The following is a 20,785-nucleotide window of genomic DNA, read 5'->3' as shown; positions in this document are numbered from 1 at the left end:
CATCTATATATACTTCAATTCGTGTTTGATACGTTTATAGGTTAGGGAGGCGAGGTCAGTCTTCTCTCAAGAATAAACTCAGTCTATTATTTTATTCATTTTTATCTGTGTGAAAATGTGTTGATTATACTTCGTATAAAGGATTTTTATAACTTTTTTTTATAATGATTTTTGAATAGTCTAAGTGTAAGTGTTACTTTTTTTTCTTTTCTTGGACGGCATCAATTGAGATTTTGGAATATAATGTGACATGAACAAGTATGGTAGCTAGATTTTGATTCTTGAGAGCCTCTATCAAGAGGACCATTAGATGTTAGTAGAAATTAGGCGTGTATTTTTGGTAATTCTTTTTCTGATCTTTTTCCATTAGACTCAATTGAATATATGTACTATCAATTGAAACTTATTTTTGCCGTTCAACTCTTATTTCGTGTAAAGAGAGAGGCAGAGGGCATGTCGTAATCTAGCTCCAAGTTCCTTTATTCTAAAAGTTATTTTAGTCATTCATTTTTCCTAAAAAATAAAGTCATATATACATACATAATCTATGCTGCATGGAGGAAATGTGGTGAGATGATGATATAAACATCTAACAATGCTTGAACTACTAGCAAAAATTTGGTCTAATGACTTGGTTGAAGGTCACGAAATCAAATCTTACTATAAACTTCTGGTGTGGTGATGTCAAGATCTCTTATCGATTTCTCCTCATCCTTAGTGAAGCTAACTTCTCCATACCCCACAAAAAAAATGTGCAATGATGCATACAGGATTCAATCTCAACTAAACTAGTTGTCATCTACGAAGTATAACTAACTAATTAACTATAATGTGTTTCGGTGAATAAAGTAATGCGATCTTTGTACCTCAATAGTAAGTATTCGCCCTCAAAAAAAAATTAAAAAAAAATAAGAAGAAGAAAAAAGTATTCATGTTCTGAGATAGGGGTGAGCAAAAATTCAGGGTACCCTGATATGGAACCGGAACCTGTTCGGAACCGCAGGTTCCAAACCCGGAACCTGTTGATCAGGTTCCGGTTCCGGGTAATAAAATTAGGAACCGGTTGCAACAGGTTCCGGTTCCGGGTAATAAAATTTTGGATCTAGAACCTGTAGGGTACCCTGTTAGTACAGGTTCCCTATAGGGTACATGAAACCGGAACCTATATGGTATTAAAAATTCTAGACAATTAGTGTTGGTTTGTTATATTTGAAGTACTATACTAAAGTTGTAAGCTTTTATTGTGATCATCTATTTAAAAAAAAAAAAAATTGTCACAATTTATCAAGTAACTATTAAACTTACTTTGACAGACAGGGTACCCTTTTTAGGAATCGGAACCTGCAGGTTCCGGTTCCGGTTCTCAATTATTAGGAACCTGTTGCAACAGGTTCCGGTTCCGGTTTCTATTTTTAGTAACCTGTTGCAACAGGTTCCGGTTCCGGATCCTGATATTTTTACAGGGTACCCTGCTACGCTCACCCCTATTCTGAGATATATAGGCCAGAACTTAGCTAGATATTGGACTTATGATCGATTGATTGGGCCAGTGTAACGGATAGTACATATGATTATATGTCCAACTATATTCTTTGGCATCATTAGGTGGGCTTGGCACAGTGGCCCGAGAGATTGACAATCACAAAAAAAAAAAAAAAAAAAAAAAAAAAAAAAAAAAAAAAAAAAAAAACTAGTATTTCGCAAATTCCTCCATTTCTTTATGCTGTTTTGGTTTGAGATAGATCTATAATATTACGAAGTACACTACAAATAACCTCCTAGTACTTTGCACCCAACGAACTCAAATTTAAAAACAATCATTAAAATAAAAATAAATTGTTCATGGATGTACTAAATATCCGGGTGCATATAACACTCTCTCGAATGTACTGCTTATTTCATATGTTGATGTTCCAACTTCCAACCATAAGCAAATCTCATTGACTCAACATCATTAATGCCTAATGTTATTGAGAATTAGAATCTGACTATTTTGATGTTCAGGTTAATCAGCCAACCGTATATACAAAATATGTGATTATTTAATGTAGTATTGTGATAGAGTTCAACCATCAGTTTAAGTTTTTGGTTGAGTTAGTCTTTTAACATGGTATCAGAGCCAGCATGACACAAAAGTCACATGTTTGAATCTCATCAACCCCTCCATTTAAAGTGGTAAATTAAGCGTTGGGTATGATGAGACCCATGTTGCATCCATACTTTAATCCTAATTGGCTTTTATTGTGATATAGTATATAGACCGATCCTTTACTTCAACCATAAAGCTTTGATTAACTTGGTCTTTTAACATATTGTGTACTCGTACCATTTTAACAATTTTACAAGATCAATTTGTACTGTCCAAGTTTGCTGAAGTTGAGATATACATATGATAAAATACTTGACATAACTCAATTATTGAGAGCATATATGGCATAATAAGTGTCATAACAATAAGTAATAATCTTAACAATTCTAGAAATGAATTTGTAACAACTTTGATGAAAGTTGTAACGCATGAAGTACCATTACTTATGAAGTTATGAGACATAATTTAAGTCTATGATTGAAAGCATGTTGTATAAATTAATGGTGATGAAAATTGAAAGCCACTACTATTTGTTTGTCAAATTTAAATGAAATCATTGTAGTACTATATAGTAGGACATTTATAATATTAGGTCAAGTCACTAGCTCACTAGCATTCATATATATAGCGTGACAACACAAACAAAATGGTTGGTTCAAGACCTTCAAGTCATTTTCTTGTAAATATTTTCTTGTAAATAAGAGCTCATTCATAGATTTAAAAGGCCAAAATTTTGAACTACTAAAAATAGGTTCCCTTTTTCTAAGGGCATCTTTATTTAAACAGGAAGGAACAGAAAGGATTGAAGGATAAAATTATTCAAAAGTTTTAGAATTAAAAAAAAAAAAAAAAAAATTATTGTATTTTATTTGGCAAAGTGGAATAAATCCAGGAGTTATAATTTGTTATTTTGGTACCATTTATCCATCCTTATTAAGCATATATATCTATTATTCCCCCCATTAAGGGTTGATATCTTTTTATCCTACTCAATTTTTCTCATAGGAATATGAAATATTTGTCGTGCTCAAGCTAAAATTTACGTTTTTTGTTATCTATAATTTTCTAAAAAATATATGTAATAAAACAATATTAATGTAAATGTTTAGCATTATATTGATTCATTTTGTTAATAATAATAAATTAATAATAATAGTACTAATAAAAATAATAATAGTAATAACAATAATGTTTCTTTTGTGGACTATTGTGCACGACGACTAAGCTATTTTAATCTATGTGTTATGGTGGGAGAATAAGGTCTAGCCGTCTAGTAATATATATTGACAACTTTTTTTTCACTTGCATGGCTGCATTCAATAGTTATAAAACCAATTCAAACTTTTTTTTTTATATATATAAGCAATTTGAACCATTTTAATAATACATTCATTTAGTCATGAATTTAAATCATTCAATTTGAAAATTACATTCATTTTAGTCTTATAGACCTTGCAACCAGGATTATTGGTCAATACACGTATTAACCAAAAAATAACTCTCTTCACAACAACATGAATTACCAACAAATATTTAACCATGCAAAGAACATTCTCAAATCTCAATTAACACAAAATAAGCTTTCCCACTTAATAACTCCTCCCATTCTCCCAATATATGTATGTATGTATATTGTATTTGCATGCCTAGACGACATATCCTGAGCGACACAATAAACGTCAATTAATCATGCATGTTGTGATCAATACTAACCTAATTTAGAGCTACCAAAGAGATAACAACAATTTAAAGCACATTTTTAATTTCATGCATTGATACGTTGTCATAAACTTGTACGTGTTGGTTGAGTTAATCAACTAAGGAATTTGTACTAGCTCTGTTTACAACAATTTGATGTTTGATGAAATCAACTCTTGGTTGTTAATTAGGTGTTAATTTGCATGCAACAAACAGCCAACTATTCATTAAATGAAATAACTTTCAACAAACATATATACTTCGTATATTTTTTTACAAGTGTTTAACTACATGAATAAGCTAAAAGTAAGAATTCAATCACAACTAACGCAGGCTTTGCTATCATTTACCAATTAAGCAGCGAATTGAAGGAAAGAACTATTAGCAATCTACCGAATGTAAGATAATGTCATTATTAAAGTAAATATTTTTGCTCAAAGAGTTTCATTTTAAAAAAAGAAAACCTATTGTATTACAATCTCTTGGTAGTTGATCAATTAGAATTCTAGACCACTAAAAAAAAAGAATAAATAAATAAATAAATAATCATAAAATATTGAGCTTTTAGATGGTGTTGAGTCTGTTGACAATAGAGAAGTGGTCGGTTATATGTTGCGTTGCAATTCGAAATGTTACAAACCAAAGCAACAAAATGTAAGATGCAAATAAAGCTAAATAAAAACTTATCAATGGCATGCAGTATAATGTCAACTAGTGGATCATGATTTATGGAGTTTCATTAGTGCAGTTAAGATTGAAAAGAGATTACCTAAACTAAACAAGCTTAAGTATAACGTACCATTATGAGATGAAAAAATTTCTATTTTTTTGGGTTGGTTTGAAAAATACTTCTACCATCCTTGATTAATTGCCCACGAGTCATTTTTACTTTGTTAAGTTTTGATTGGGTGAAGTTGATGAGAAAGAAAATTGGTGAGACTAATGTGATACTGAGGTAAAAGTTGCTCTTTATATATAATTATGGACTTATGGTATTGGTCAATATCATAGATTAGCTCATTAGCATGCATAATAAATTAATTTTTGCTTTTGGTAGTGTCAAATACTTATCAACCCCACACTTCTCATTGTATTCGCAGACAATATACAAATTTTTTTAATCAACCCATTGTCAAAATTAGACTTCAATTTGCATAACACATGAGACTAATTGGTACTCAGATCACAACTACTTCCGAAACTCTTTAGTCATTAGCTTACATCAACTGTTAACATAATATCCTGCTTATATAAATCAGTACTAATTGTTTGATGTTCGGATGAACGTCGTCTCAAAAGTTACATTATTCGGTGATCTTGAAATAACAATGGGATCTCTTCAACTGTCACTGACAAAGTAACAAAACTGAATGATAAATTGGCTGGTCATAATCTGAAACCAACCTAAAACTCAGTCAATATTCGAAGTGTAAAATAAACACCAGTTTCTACAACTCTTCAATTTTATGCTAACGGATCGTCCTACTATTCGATAAGCAAAAATGCTTCATGTCACTAAGGCAGGCACATTGCAAGGTCCCAATGCCTTGTAATATCAGGTGATCTGTCAAACAGACTGTCTACAACCTTAGCAACATTGGAGATCAATTCTAGTGTTGCTTCATAGATAGCATCAGTCTTGGTATCATTAAAAATAATGAGGCATCCAGCACCTTGATCAAGAGTCCCTGCAAATTTTTTATCCAAAATCATTTGAGACAATTTACGCTCCACATGATCAACGGGAAGCTCGATCAATTCTGCAATGTGGGAGACCTCAACTTTTAAAAATGGTTCAATCAATCTGCAAAGGTTCTGCTCTCCACATGATCAACGGGAAGCTCGATCAATTCTGCAATGTGGGAGACCTCAACTTTTAAAAATGGTTCAATCAATCTGCAAGGTTCTGCTGTAATAGAGTACCATTAAGAGACAATAAGTGCCTGCAAATAATAGGATCTTCTCCTAATTGAGCCTTGAAGTTCTCCAATGAAGCCTCAAAGAGTTTCAGAGAACGGTTTGAATAGGCATCAGCAATAGCTTTTATCGCATCAAGATCTGGGCCCAAGTATCGTAGGCCTGCTTTGGAAGATATTATTTCAGCAACATCATCAGCTTGATTCACCATCACTTTGCACAAGAGCATGTATTTCATACTGTAGACCGCTCTGGGATCCTCAAGAGGATCAAAGGCCTCAAAAGCTTCATAAAAGTAGCTATAGGCAGTTTTATAGTCTTTCTTCTCAGCATGGAGTATTCCACTCTGAAGGTCTATGGTCCCTTGTTGAGCCGGAGGCACATATATGGCATTGGCTGCTGTTCAAGCTGCAGTAAGCGCTGCCTTAGCCTTGGGAGATTTCTCAAAGAAAAATGAAGCTTGTTCTCGAGCAACTCAATATCTACCAAGAGAAGTTTGTCATCTAGTCTTCTGACCTCCTTTATCAGATTTGAGAGGAGAGACAGTGCTTCAGTATACTCTTTGATCTCCATCAACAGAGCAGCAAGTCTGGCCTCAACACGCTGACGAATGAAAGTTTGTTTATCAGCATGGGTCCACTGTACCATTTCTCTGCAAAGAGAGATCTGGAGTTCAGTTGTACCAGGTACTTTAACCACTGCATCAATTATTCCCCGTCAAGTTTTGCAGTTTTAGCTTTGGGGATCAAAGTGAAGTAGGGCCTCAATTGGGTCAGAAGGGTCCCAAGGTTCTCAGCCTTGATTTCTTGCGTCAGAAATTCAGTGAGCTTTGTAATTGCCTGTTCCTTTATGCGCAAGTTATCAGGCGAAGAAGAAGGATCCTCAAGCACTCTATGTAGGATTGCAATAGACTCTTCTACACTCTTTGCTTCCAAAGCCAGCGCAAGGGAGTCAGTAATAGCAGGTAGATGAGTGATCATTGCAGTTTAGGACAGCCAAAATAATCCTATGACACCAATAAAGAAGCAATTTGTATGACCTTGTTTCACATTCCTTCACACTTCTAATATTATGACAATAAACCTGCCCCTTCCTCCCCTCAAGGAATATAATGGCAGAAGGGTGCTTGAGCTAAAAGCGCAGTACATTGTGGAGCTTCTGTTGGACAAATAAGTTAAGTTATATTATTGTCCTCTATAAAATTAAAGCCACTTCAAGAAATATACAGAGCCAAAGCATGAAGCTAAGCAGCACAGCAATGGCTAACCTAATGTACTTTTTCATGCCTCAATAGATAAATAATACGAAGTAATAACAGCACAGAAATGACAGTTTCCAAAAACTAGGTAGCAGGCAGAACAATGTCATTCAAATAACATAATGCCAATTTATCTACTAAACATTGTTGGACTTGTCAGAAAAACAAAGTATGAACTGGAAATTGAATCAACCAAAAATAAACAGTACCAGACTAACAGCACAATTTAATGTTTGATTTGCAGATAGGTCAAAGCAGCAGCAAACGATTTTGAAATTAGCATACCCAAATACATAACATATTAACATTCAATAAAAATTAAACTAGAGTTTTAAATCTTTTGCAAAAAAACAAGTCAAATAACACATCATCACCAAAAACCAGTAGAAAGAAGTTCTTTTCAATGAGAGTGAGGTCAATTCAATTGATACCCCATACCACTCCTATTTTGCAAGCGCAATTTTAACATAGCTCATACTGATAGACCATTTTCACATTTCCACAGCAGGTTCTCAATCGAATCACCCCACCACAACATTCATAGCTCCAATGCTCACAACAATCGCGAATTCAGGATACTAGTTCTACAACTAATCCTCAATTGAATCAACCAGCCACAATGTTCATAACTCCAACACGCACAACAATCACGATACTAGTTCTACAACTATTTGTCAATTGCTATCACCCCACCACAACATTCACAACTCCAATTCGCACAACAATCATGAATCATGATACTAGTTCTACAACTAATCATCAATTGAATCAACCAGCCACAATATTCATAACTCCAACACGCACAACAATCACGATACTAGTTCTACAACTATCTCTCAATTGAATCACCATACTACAACATTCACAACATTAATTCGCACAACAATCATGATACTAGTTCTACAACTAATTGCATCAACATAACATATGCACAAATAGTTCAAGAAAAAATTCACCCAAATACAACTAATCAGGTTACTAACATAATAATTGAACAATTACACAAATCAAACCAAATTTAAAATACTTCATTCAAACAATTACTCCCTAAAATAAAAATTCCATAATATAATTATGAGGAAAGAAAAATGCCCTAGATCATCATTAACAAGAAATTACATCGAAATCGCCCAGAAATTAAGCCGAATACTAAAAACATAACGTTAATAATTGCTTCTTTATTAGATTTTACGAAAATGTGAGGGAGATAGGTTAGCGTATTTACTCAATGGCTGAAGAGAGCGCCGGGAAACCGCCGTCCGGGAGGAGTAAATGTACCGGCGTGAGTGAGGAGGAGAGAACGAATTTCTGTATGGAAAATTCTTAGGCTTGTATAAGAAGCTAAAACCATACAAAGCTTGTCGTAGCGGGAAACTATACGTCTCACAATCGAGAGGTTGCGGATCAAACTCCACTAGAGACATTTACAGTGAGAATTCTCTTATCTTTGCCCCAGTCTTAAACCCAAAGTGCCTAGCCGATTAAAAATGTATATGAAGCTAAAATGATAAAGTATTAATGAAATATGGAGTATATACATTAATTAAATTGATGTGCAATTTTTTCTTTTCTTTTTTTTTTTTTTTTTTTTTGAAGTAATATTTTGCTCATGGTATAACTTTTTATTTTGTGCATCCTAATTAAATCGGGTTTTCCAATTAACCACCTGCGTTATTGTTGCTATAAGGTGAGAGAATTTCTGGTAAAGCTATAATATCAAGCGATACAACGGTCTTTATACAAAAAGGGGGAAATAGTGGGGTTTTTTTAAATTTGTTGTTAAAAAATAAAAATTAATTTGTAGTTTTAATTGGCTGGAAGGGAGGGTATTATACGGTTTATACCATATGATATACACCACAGTTGTAGGTAATTTTTTTTGTTGTCTTGAGGTAAGGTTCCATGTAAAATACCTAAAATGCTCTTAATCTTTACTTGTTTCTTAGAATGATTGGTGTATAACTGCATCTATATTTAGAAAATTTAAAGCATACATCACGTGTACATAGTAACATAGGTTATCAAAAAGACATGTCAAATATAAAATTCCCATGCCCACACAAACATATCAAACCAGTTGCAGATGTCCCAACTCCTTAGCAAGTTTTATCAGTAAAGCGGAATTATAACAATTTATACTCTTGAAAATTATAACAAGATTACATCAAATGTTAGATAATTCACAACCCTCTAATGAGATAAGGAGAGTTCAAAAATTATAAATCTTCTATTTCTTCTAGGGATGAAAAACGAGAATCCATGCGATTCAAAGCATCCTGATCAATTTCAGTAGTTCTCACCAGCTTTAAAGAAACGTCATATTCTTGTGCAGAAGGCAATTTGTTATGGATGATCTGGTCCTCCAATACCTCAAAATTCTCGGTTTTCTTTCCCGAGCTTAATTTTTGTTGACCTGTAATTTTGGACTTCAACTGGATACAGTGCTTCAAATCCTCCTCATTTCTAGCTTTATCTAACTTGAAGTTCAATTCATTCAAGGGCGAGGTCTTCCCAGACCACCAATTTTTAGCTACTTTTGGGGCTGGATCATCTTCATTGTCTAAGTTGCTAGGAACGTCAATTGAATTACACGTCTGTAGCTTTTCTAATCCCTGATCTATTGTCTGCCGAATCCTCTTCCTGAACGCATCAATTCTAACAGGATTGGATCTAAGCATTACCTTGGTCTCTGAAATAATCTCCATTCTCTCACCAGAAGTTGTGGGAGGATTTGACACCATGGAACCATTTTCATCTGGCCTCTCGGAATTAACATTGAATACCTCTTTTAGTAAACTGATATTCTGCATGTATCTATCAAAAGCTACATTTTCTGCTTCAATGTTTCCCTCTTTATATTCTTTTAACTTGGCAAATCTCCATTCATTTGTAATCAACGCCTCCTGAAATTTCCACATTAAAGTTCAGCTGTTCAGAATACACACATGTATGATACAATCACATTAACATGGATTAACATAAGACCAGCACCTTTCTAGTTGGTGGTTTCCTTGACCGGACTGGAATATGCACATTGTTGAATTGTGAGAAAGTGCTAGAAAGCTGTCGAAGTGAAGCTGCTTTCGACTGAGGCCTGGGACCAACCAAATGCAGATACGATAAATGCAAAAGAATAGAAGACAGTCTCCTCCAAATTTAGATACATGTTTCTCTTTAAAAAAAAAAATAAAAAAAAATAAAAAAAAAAAAAACAAAGTTGATGAGATTATGGGAAAAAATGGGAAAAAATTGAATGCAATGCAAAGATCAAGAAAAGTATTTGGGATGATGCATGTAATTGCATCGTATTTCATAAGCTACAACTAGGTCCTAGATCAATGTCAACAATTCCATCTCAAGCTGACACCTGAAATTTTTATCCAATTTGAAAAAATGTTCTATAAGCAAAAAAAATGCAATACCCGGGAGCTGCCGCTTCATTAGGCTGCTGCTCAGGTACAGTGGAGTTTGGAGAAGCTCCTCCCCTATCTGCTAGTGTGGAATTTGGCTTTAAAACTGCAGATAGAGCCCAGAATTAATGGTAAAATCCACAATTTTCTGTGCATAAAGGTTTAAGAGGAATCTATAATCAATCTACTTGTTCTTCAAACTTATTCGTTACGAATTTGTAAAGCAACAAACTGAGCTCTGATCATGGAGTCCATTGAAATAAATCATATGAGCAAACAGTAATCATTTTCCAGTCTCACAACTTTCTTTTCCAGGAACACCTTCACATTGAAATAAGAATTGCAACTAATAAAATTAGAAAAATACCATGTATATGACAAGGATTCTGGGCTTTAGAACAGCAACTTTTACAAGACTGGTAAGGACACCTGTATTAAATAATAATAATAAATTAATACAACAGAAGACACGAATTCACAAAGCTATCCAAGGACATGTAACAATCAAAGAATGGTATGGATTTTACTGACAATATACAAGGACATGTAACAATCCAAGGACCGGATTTTACTGACAATATGCATCAGAAATTCAGAAAACCCTGTAAACACACACCTGTCTTCTAGCATAAAACAAGATGCATTTGCACAAGTATAATAAGTTTTAAACTACGAAAAACTATGTGAAGGTCATGAAACTTCAAAATTTCAAAATATGCCGGAAATCCTAAGATTGAAAGAACTATACCTGTATAATTCATTTTTTGAGCTGCCTTAGCCCGTGATACACACTGGAAAAAGTATTCCTTACCCAAATAAATCAGTAGATTTTAGATGGGGCATTTGGTTCAATGATTTAGATATTAGAGAAGGATTTGGAGCCTCATTCAAACCCGTTTCTCATATATGGTTCAGAATTTAACTAATATCAAACCTGAAGGATTCATCCTCCAAACCCCCAAAGTTGCTCTCCTTCTTTCCTCATCCACCATCATCATCGTATTTACCAGCACTGCCCCTTACACCATGCACAATTATGAAACAACCTCAGCCATAACCAAAATCATCATCACCTGCTCCATGTATCCCTCCCCTGACCATTGCTACCCTTACCATTGCCACTGCTAGAACTGCTGCTAATAGATTGAATCTACCCCTTAGACAGTCATATTTAGTTTACCGCTAAACTTCCAATTTCACAAGATCAGGGAGCAGGAAGGAAAGTGAGAATTCATGTAGAAATGTGATAAAGGGGAGGTAATTACATTGCAAGAACTTTGCACCAATTACATTCCAGATTTGGTACTTTGAATGCAGGACATGGTGGAGACATGAGGCGGCAGGAATGAAGCAACAAATGGAGAGAAAGTTGAAGGTGAAGAGAGGATGGGGAAGAGAAGAAAAGTGGAAGGGAGGGCTTTGGAGAGGAAATCGAGGGTGATTATGCAATGAGAATTGGAATGTAGGGTTATTTCCAACCAAACATTTGGCTTTAAGTAATGTTTTTCAATCATTCAGGTATACTTTAGGTTTAAACCCATAGGCTATAGCTATCCTCATAGGACCAGAAAGTTAAACAAATGTCCACTTAGGATGTTGATATCCAGTTTTCAACCCCCACTTTACAAATGGAAAGAAAGTAATTAACTCGTAAGAAGATTTCTTATACTCCAGCACAAGTTACATTCTTAGCCTCCTACAAGAGCATTTGGAGTTATCCCCATCACTGATATCACAGTAATCTGGACTAACTGGTAATTAGTCATTAATATATTCAAATGGGTTATCCTTTTAAGATTGCACACTCGATCCCTATTAAAGAAAAAAAATCAAACATAATGAAATGGAGAAAGTAGGAAATATAATTGCCTAAAGAAATTTGCAATAGCCATTGGCCTTACCAATCAATCACACCTAAGCCTAGAAGCGATCATCACAGATGAGGATGCAGATTAGGATGTGCAATCACATCGATAATAAATGGTGTGAATAAGGATTGAGGTTAGAGTAACATTATATTGATGGCTAGATGAAAGAAACAAGATATAAATGTTTATGTTAGAAGGTGGCATCTCGATGCATCACAGAGGATATGAGAGGTCATATTAAGGGCTGGCAGAAAGGATGACATAGACCCGGGGATACCTAGGAAAAAGTTACAAGGCTCTAGATTTCAGGACACTAGAACATAGACCTTCGAAGGAAATAATTTTCTGCCAAGATTTAGGTAGCTAACACCGGGCAAGATCTTCTCGAATATACATCAAACCTCTACCCCATGCATGCAAGGCTTGTTGGAAAGCTATGAATCTATGATATGCTTGCTAATTTAGCCCAAAGCTAAGTAGCAAGAACACTTACCTTCACAAAATCACACCCCTTTAAGTTGCCCCATTTTCACATTGAGAAAAAATCACCCCAATCGGACAAATCGAAAACATGTACAAGAACCATCTATCCAAACTACAACCAAAGCACTTGCAAATTGAAGTTGTATAATAAAAAATACAACCAATTATCCAACAAACCACAACTACATGTCATGTAAATGATGTAATACATCTAAATGATCTCTAATGCATCCAACATCAATTCACTTATACAATATCACCGCGATATGTAATACGAATATAGCATCATTACACTATTAAAAGACACTTGTATCATTGTAAAGTTATAGGCCATTTTACATCACATACTCCGTATACATTATTATACAAAATTACCACTTTACAATACTTGTGCAAATTTAACCAAATCTAACAAAATTTTAATGTGTAAAATTTGCTACTCCAAAAACTGCTTTGATTTATTTATGCTCAATAATTCAGCATCAATCAATAAATTCATCAAAAACAAGAGCAATGCTACGAATATATCACTCGCAAACAAACAAATTCAGCAATTCCAAAGTAAACATCTTAGAGAGAGAAACTCACCTAGACCTAGCGACATTTCCACACTTAATACACTTTGGTTTATTGAGACCCCGAAGATTCTTGGGCGGGTCGGGTCTATGCAACGTAATCGTCGGAAGTCCGGGACTTTTCGCGGCGGACGGCGGTGTCGCTGACGGCGGCGGAGGAGTTGCGATACCGTTATTACCACTCGTTTCAGAGCCATTATTGCTAAGAACTGGCGATGAAGTTGCTGCCGCCATTGTTGATGCTGAGATTTCCAAAGTAGATGGAATAATTTCAAAAAAAATGAAAAAATTAAGGGAAAAATTGCAGAAATTGAGAAGAAGAGAGAGAATTAGAAACCCTAGCGAATTGAAGGCATGAAATCTGAAGAAATTGGGGGTGATTGATAGTCGTTGAGTGTTGAAAGTTTGGAGGGAAATTGATTGAAATTTGCTTCTCCCTCTGAATTTTTTTACACAAGTTCAAATTCTCAGCGCCTCTTCTTCCTCTTTCGTCTTCTTTTTTTTTTTTTTTTCTGAGTTAGTAATATTTCCATTCACCTGGTACTAGTATTGAGGTATTAACGTATTTGTTATTGTATACAAATTTGAAAAGGACAATAATGCCCTCGTGTTGAAATTTTTTATGGACAATGGTCAAAATTGCACACTTTTTGTTGGTTCGTACTTCGTATTATCGCTAGTTTGTGTTTAAGTGAGGAAGTTCTTTGTAGAGGGGAAGTCCTGTTCGGTAATTAGCGGGTTTTTGCCTTTTTGGTTGTTAAAGTCGGTTTACATTCTATATAAGAAAAGAATTTAGTTAGTTAAATTGGTTGATTTGACTATCGGATTGCATCAAATGTTTAAGTCACATTACTGTTTGTAAGTAGAAAATTAATTAATAGTTTTACTTTTTTTGACGGGATTTTTTTTTTTGACGGGGATTAATAGTTTAACTTAGTTTACATAAGTTATTATACACACATATCAATGCATAAATTATACTCCGTACAAAGTACCATGAGTATTTGGATGTAGAGTATAAGTCATGTTTGGTTTTTGGCGGGTTGTTGTTAAAAAGTTAGTTGCATTTCATATACGTAGTAGAAAAAAATAGTTGGTTGCGTGGGTTGGTTTGACCAACGGATTTCATTAATAGGTTTGACTAATGAATTTTGCGATAAATGTTTTAACGATCTAGTTATATTATTTGTTAGAATTTTGTTTTATAAAATAAGTTGATAATTTGACATAATTGATATAGTTTGACCACACACATGTCAACGCATAAAATTAGAAAGTGAATATTTAAAAATATACCTTAGTAAAAAGAATTTGAAATTAATATTAATACGGAGTATTAATTTAACGATATTTTACGTCATAACAATTGAAAAATTTATATTAGTATAAAAATATAATACCGTCAGAGTTAATAGATAAATAGAGTAAAATGTTGTACGTTATTTGAACTTGTATTGTTCTTGTACAATGTCTATTAGTGGGATAGGGTAATCATTATAGTGGTATAAACTAGGGTGAGCATGGGACGGGTACCCGTACCATTAGTACTAACAGTTCGGGTACCCGATAACCAATATCACTAAAAGTGATATCCATAAACCGAACCGATAAGTTTGAGTACCCGGATTTTCGGAACGGTTATCGGGTACCCAATAAACTATCCAATAGTGATCATTAACCTTAATAAATGAGTTATTATGATATATTTTAACACTAATTAATAACTATACCACATGATCTTGACCAAATTATTAATTATAGTACTAATTATTGATATTATATAGTGATTATGAAGTAAAGTAAGAGTTTAGATTTTGGAAAAAATAGATTTAAGTAGGATAAAAAAACAAAAAATTGTTTATCGGTTCGGAACGGGTAACCGTTAATTTTAAAATGATACCCAATAACCATACCCGATAACAAATTATCGGAACGGATACCCGAACCATTATGGTTATCGGATCAGCTACCCTAATTTTCAGAACGGTAACGAAACGAGTTTTCGGATTTTCGCTTTTTCGGGTAATTTTGCTCAGCCCTAGTATAACCGTTTAGCTTTATAACACTATTGCATTGTCATTTGGTTAATTTTTACATCTAACTAACTTTAAAAGCTCTTTTCAACTTTATCGATTAAAGGATTCAGCACAACCAACCCATAGAACACAACCTTTCAAACAATTAAAATAATGGATTAATAAAGTGAATTGGTTGAATGACCCCCTTTTTTTCTTTTTATTTTTTTTTGCCAAAACTCACTTTGCCAAACAAAGCCACAACCAAAGTTAATTTTTGTTTTTCTCATGTGCTCACATGGTAAAAGCATATGGTTAAAAAATACAAAATTAATTGTAGGATTTTTTTATAGTATTTAGGGTCTGTTCTCATTGGCTGAATTCAGCTGAACTGAACTGAATTGAATTGAGCTGAACTGAACTGAGCTGAACTGAACTGAACTGAATATTTTACAAGAGAAGAAAATTAGGAGTTGAGCTGAACTAAACTAAACTAAACTGAACTGAACTGAACTAAGCTGAACTGAACTGAGTTGAACTGGACTGAACTAAACTGAACTGAATTTCAATGTGATAGAACATGCCCTTACTACCTAAAAAAAACCCAGTTTTTATTTAACCACCTAACTTAATTTCTATTTTAAATTACCACTTTTTTCTTTTTACTTTTAAAAAAAAACACTATAATTTCACACATGTTTCCTGATTTCGGTGAGGATTCTTGCCAAAAATTCAATTTTCACTTCTTTTCCAACGAATTTCACTCTCATTGACTATACTCAATATATTCTAACCTCCATTTATAGGAAAAAAAATCACAAGAAAAAGTGTTTAAAAAGGTCAACTAATCGTTATGTGAGCCCATAATCACATTCCTTGCTACACTCAGACATTTGGTGGCAAAATCAAAAGTTTTTTCTTCTAATTAGATGGTAAGATATAGAGGGAGGGATAGCTCAACTGGTTAGAGCTCTCCCCTCGTTTTCACATGATCTTAGGATCGATTCTCGTCACTTACCCCTGTGGCTCTCTAAACATAAAAAAATAAAAAAAAAAGGTAAGATAAAATAAATTTACCCTAAACTACTTGAGTTTTTTTAAGTGGTAAAAAAAAAAAAAAAAATGGAGGCATGATCTCCGAAGTTCTTTAATTGCAATGTTCGGAGTATTAGTTATACAACCTATGTTCGTCAAATATTTCACCCATTTCCCCACTTTTTTTTTTCTTTTCTTCCTCATCCTTCATTCCTTCCTTCTTGCTTTCTCAATGTAATAGAGGTAGTTATTGGGTAGGGTAGCCCAATGATAATAGGGTCAGGTCCAAGCTTATAGGGCTTTTAATGGACCGGACTTTTAATGGACAGGGCCTTTATTGGGCAGGGTCAATATAGGGCCAACATGTTTTTCTAATTTAATTGATAAAGAAAATACATAATGTAAAAATAATTATATAGATAAATTTGTATTCATATGTATATAATAATGACTTTGTCTAATATTTATTTTAATTGATATTTTGTAGGCCCGCCCATTATCGACCCGCTAATGACCCGCGACCCGTATTGACCCGACCCTATATTGACCCTATAAAATGTGACCATCTTTGACCCGACCCGCAATCGACCTGCACCGACCCTGACCCGACCCGCCCAATAACTAGGTCTACAATGTAACAATGACGATTTTTTCACCAAAATCTCTGTCAACAACGACCCAATAACATTGCATACACCAACCCCAATTAACCATTTTTGGCGGCCATTTTTTACGGCGAAGCAACTAGATACCCTAATAGCCAATTATGTGAATAAGGCCCATAACTCCTTAGGGAAAGATGTTTGTTAACCATCTGGTAGTTGGAGCATGTTGTGGGGTGTTGGAGCGGGAAAGCAGGGGTAGTCGTGCAGTGGGGAGTGTTGATAGTGGTGGTCTGGTGGAGTATATCTAAAGGAGATAGACTGAGGGAGAATGGAAAAAAATCATAAAATTACATTATTATCCCTAATTTATTAGTTGAAAAGACAACTTTAAAACATCTAAGGTTTCTCAATTGAGAAACTTATATTTAGCCATTTAAATTTGAGAATGGTGTATACCAAATATCTACTTGTTTCATGCCTACCTTTTTAAATAAGCAATGTTAACCATTGGAGCACTTTGTAGCTATAAAATATATTGAAACAAAGCTAGAGAAGAGAATGTCATCCAAGATTGTATCAAGATCGGGTGAGGAAGATGGAAGCCTTGCATAATTTGTGAACAAGCACCTGAGAGTCCGACTCAACAATGACATTAAGCAGCCCATATTTGCGAGTAAGACGAACAGCCATAGAGATTGCCTTCCCTTCAGCCACGACAACAGGCCAATACGCTCGGAGTCTTCTTGTAGCTGCAAATAAAACATCCCCCTTGCAATCAAGAGAAACTACTCCAAGTCCCACCTAGCCGTCTTCTCGTAACGAGGCATCACAATTTAACTTAATGATACCTGAAAGAGGGGCAAGCCACGTCTTTGAGCTTTTCCTGACCGAGCTTGTAGTCACTCCATATATCTTCTTGGCATAAGTAGTGCAGTCAGCCGTAAGACGAAAAACTCTATCAATGATAATTGGATGGTGCGTGTCATTGTTTTTGAAAATCATTTCATTTCGTCTTCCCCAAATATTCCACAACAAAATTTCTCCCCTGCATTTCTATTCTTCCTCGGTGGAAGGTGTTTGACTGGAAACTATTACATGATGCTCTTCCGATGGCATCTCTTCTGCATTATCGTGGTTATCCGGTTGACCCGATATGTGCCTTTTGCCATCAGGAATGGGAGGAGGAGGTGTTGCACACTTTTAGAGATTGTCCTGCTGTGAGATCTTTATGGTAGTCGGGAGCATTGGGGGTTTGTTGGGATCTTTGGCAGTCCTTCAATTTGGGGATTGGTTGGCTGACACCGTTTCTCAGTTCTATTCTCACAAATTTTGGAAAGGTATTATGTCTTTATTTGCTCTTCTTTGGGCTATTTGGCTTTCCCGAAACCAGTTAAGGTTCAGACATGCGGTTTGGTCGCCTAGGACAATTGAAGGTTTGGCTGAGGATTGGTTCCACCGCTATGTCCAGTTTAAGGAATGAAGAAATCTGTATTGGGGTCCTGCTCGTCTAGTTCGCCTGTGCTTTTAGGTAATCCTTGGTTGTGTTTGAGGGGTTTACCTGGCATATGTACCACGGTTTGTTTGATTGTCGATGGAGCTTGGGATTGCTCCACTTGTAGGGCTGGGGCAGGTTGGGTTATTCGTGACCTTTATTCTTCGGAGATTCTGGGTGGAGGTAGTAGGGATTTTTTTATCTGGATCGACATTATAGTCTGAGCTACAAGCTTGTTTATGGGGACTTTAGGCGGCGGTTCGCAAAGGATTCTTAAAGATTCGGATTCATTCTGATTGTGCGCCCCTTCTCTCTTTGCTTCCGGATTCGAGTCCAATGGACATTTTGGTTTGGTGGCTCACTCTAGAATTGAATGCGGCTATTAAATCTTTTTTGGTGTGTCAAATTCGTAAGGTTCCTCGGTCCTGGGTGTCTCTGGCTCACTGGTTAGCTGGTTACGCTAGGCGACGACAATTGCTGTTTTTTCAGTTTTAGTTTGTTTCTTTCTGTTGCAATGTGTTTTTCTTTGATAGCTCTTTTGTCAAAAAAAAAAAAGCAATGTTAGTGTTTTTTTTTTCTTTTCTCAAATGACATATTTTTTGAAGCGTTCGTATAATATATTGAAATCTCCAACTCTTAGACCCCCATGGAGCAATTGAACTAGCTATAATAGTTGTTTTGAATTAAAGTACAAATCTAATATATATATATATAAAGGGGAGTTTTTTCCCAAGTTTTTAGAGAGCCACATAGGATCTAATTTTCTTAGTGTGCCATATAGGATTATAAATTTTAGTAGTAACCAATTAAATAGGAGATTATTAAAATCTTTTATAATTAAATAATTCAAATGCCACGTAAGCAAAATTGGCGAATAAGATTTTCCAATTTAAATTAATTAAATATAAAATATTATCTTTTGATATTAGGAATTTTATCTAAACATATAACAAATTTTAGCATATAAATATATGTGTAAAAAAATTATTTTAAAAAATTCAAACAAACCGTGCATCGCACGGGCTTCATCTAGTGAGAATTTATTTGTTTCTTAATTAAATTGCTATTAGGAAATAAATCATGTTGTGGCATGGATTGGTAACAAATAAGGTAGTGGATTGACATTATAATTTTTTATTTTTATTTTTTTTAAAAAACCAATAAATCACAAATGATGATTAAAATATATTTGTGTGAGCAATATAAAAGTCCAAATGACACAACATAAAATAAAAATAAAAGTAAAGTTTGTTATACAAGTACAAATTACTATTCCATGTAATAATATTATTGGGAAAATGATGAGGGCATCCCTATTACTAGAAAACTATGAGCACTGTCAGTTCATTCCCCAAATTTTGTTTATCCGGGGGTATAATCGTCTTTTCAAGTGTCATTGCAAGGGTACATGCATCATTTACGTTAGATGGCCAACTAAATATTGTAGAGCAATAATTGCTGAACGGAAGAATGGATGGATAGCTATCCAAAATCTGTGAACTAATGGCCACGGTATTTGAACATATTTACGAAAAGTGCCACCAGATTAACAAATTTTGTTAATCTGGCATTTCAACTTGTATTTGCCAGAAATCTATGAAGGAAATATGAAGAATTATATTAAGTATATATAAATAACACCATTCAATGGAAAGTTTAATTTTGTCATAACTATCCAACTTATACACCTTTCATCTCCAAATTTCAAAATAAACATGTCAGTTTGATTATAACTATCTTTGCATATACCACTTTGACCATGCTATGTTTTATGCTTCGTACATAATAGTAAACATAATAATCTTGCACCTACTCGTTGGAAACATCTTACCTTATATGTTTTGAATATCAATCTAATTAATTGCTTATACTCATTGATATTCCGTATTTAAAAGTATACTAATCAAAGCGAACATTTATTTTAAAACAGTAAATATATTATTATCTCAGAATACGTATTTAATGGTGATATACAACTCTCACATATGTATCGTATAATATAGTTTGTAAGAAATTAACAATTACTCTTTTTTTTTTTTGCATTGTGTGCATTAATCCGTAAAATTTTAGTTATAGATTAATATTTAGTAATATATAATGATATCAAAATTATATGGTTTGATTATCATTTATCCTCTACATCTTAATGCAAAAAAAAAAAAAATATTCTTACAACAAACCAACTTATAAAACAAAAGGTCAAAGTATAGTTTGATTAAACAAATTTATAATTTCCTAAAAAAATAAAATAAAATTTATAATGATTAGGGACATCGCCTGAGTCAATAAAGTAGTTTATTTTTTTAAAAAGTAAACATATTATCCCAGAAAAAGTATTTA

The 20,785-nt window shown here is 34.1% G+C and overlaps 2 protein-coding genes across 3 annotated transcripts; both read right to left on the bottom strand.

Annotated features, from left to right (window-relative positions):
* Window positions 1-4,946: 4,946 nt before the first annotated feature.
* LOC110730257 lies at window positions 4,947-14,520 on the bottom strand. Of its 2 annotated transcripts, XM_021910042.1 has the most exons (7): window positions 13,636-14,519; window positions 13,312-13,540; window positions 10,740-10,801; window positions 10,385-10,478; window positions 9,954-10,056; window positions 8,188-9,865; window positions 4,948-6,862 (listed from the first exon to the last, which is right to left on the bottom strand). In XM_021910042.1, the coding sequence occupies exons 2-6, from the start codon at window positions 13,530-13,532 to the stop codon at window positions 9,179-9,181; spliced, it is 1,167 nt and encodes a 388-aa protein (XP_021765734.1). In that variant the 5' UTR covers window positions 13,533-13,540; window positions 13,636-14,519; the 3' UTR covers window positions 4,948-6,862; window positions 8,188-9,178. The 2 variants fall into 2 exon arrangements, with proteins under 2 accessions (XP_021765735.1, XP_021765734.1); XM_021910043.1 differs by having other exon boundaries at window positions 4,947-6,862; window positions 13,312-14,520.
* On the bottom strand, window positions 5,303-6,352 carry LOC110730039 (26S proteasome non-ATPase regulatory subunit 11 homolog). The gene is made up of 3 exons (XM_021909819.1): window positions 6,087-6,352; window positions 5,711-6,003; window positions 5,303-5,547 (listed from the first exon to the last, which is right to left on the bottom strand). The coding sequence occupies exons 1-3, from the start codon at window positions 6,350-6,352 to the stop codon at window positions 5,303-5,305; spliced, it is 804 nt and encodes a 267-aa protein (XP_021765511.1).
* Window positions 14,521-20,785: the final 6,265 nt, after the last annotated feature.

Source organism: Chenopodium quinoa, unplaced genomic scaffold, assembly GCF_001683475.1.
Source record: "Chenopodium quinoa cultivar QQ74 unplaced genomic scaffold, ASM168347v1, whole genome shotgun sequence".
Lineage (NCBI taxonomy): Eukaryota > Viridiplantae > Streptophyta > Magnoliopsida > Caryophyllales > Amaranthaceae > Chenopodium > Chenopodium quinoa.
Note: the sequence above shows the minus strand (reverse complement) of the source record. Positions and strands in the feature narration are given on the sequence as shown.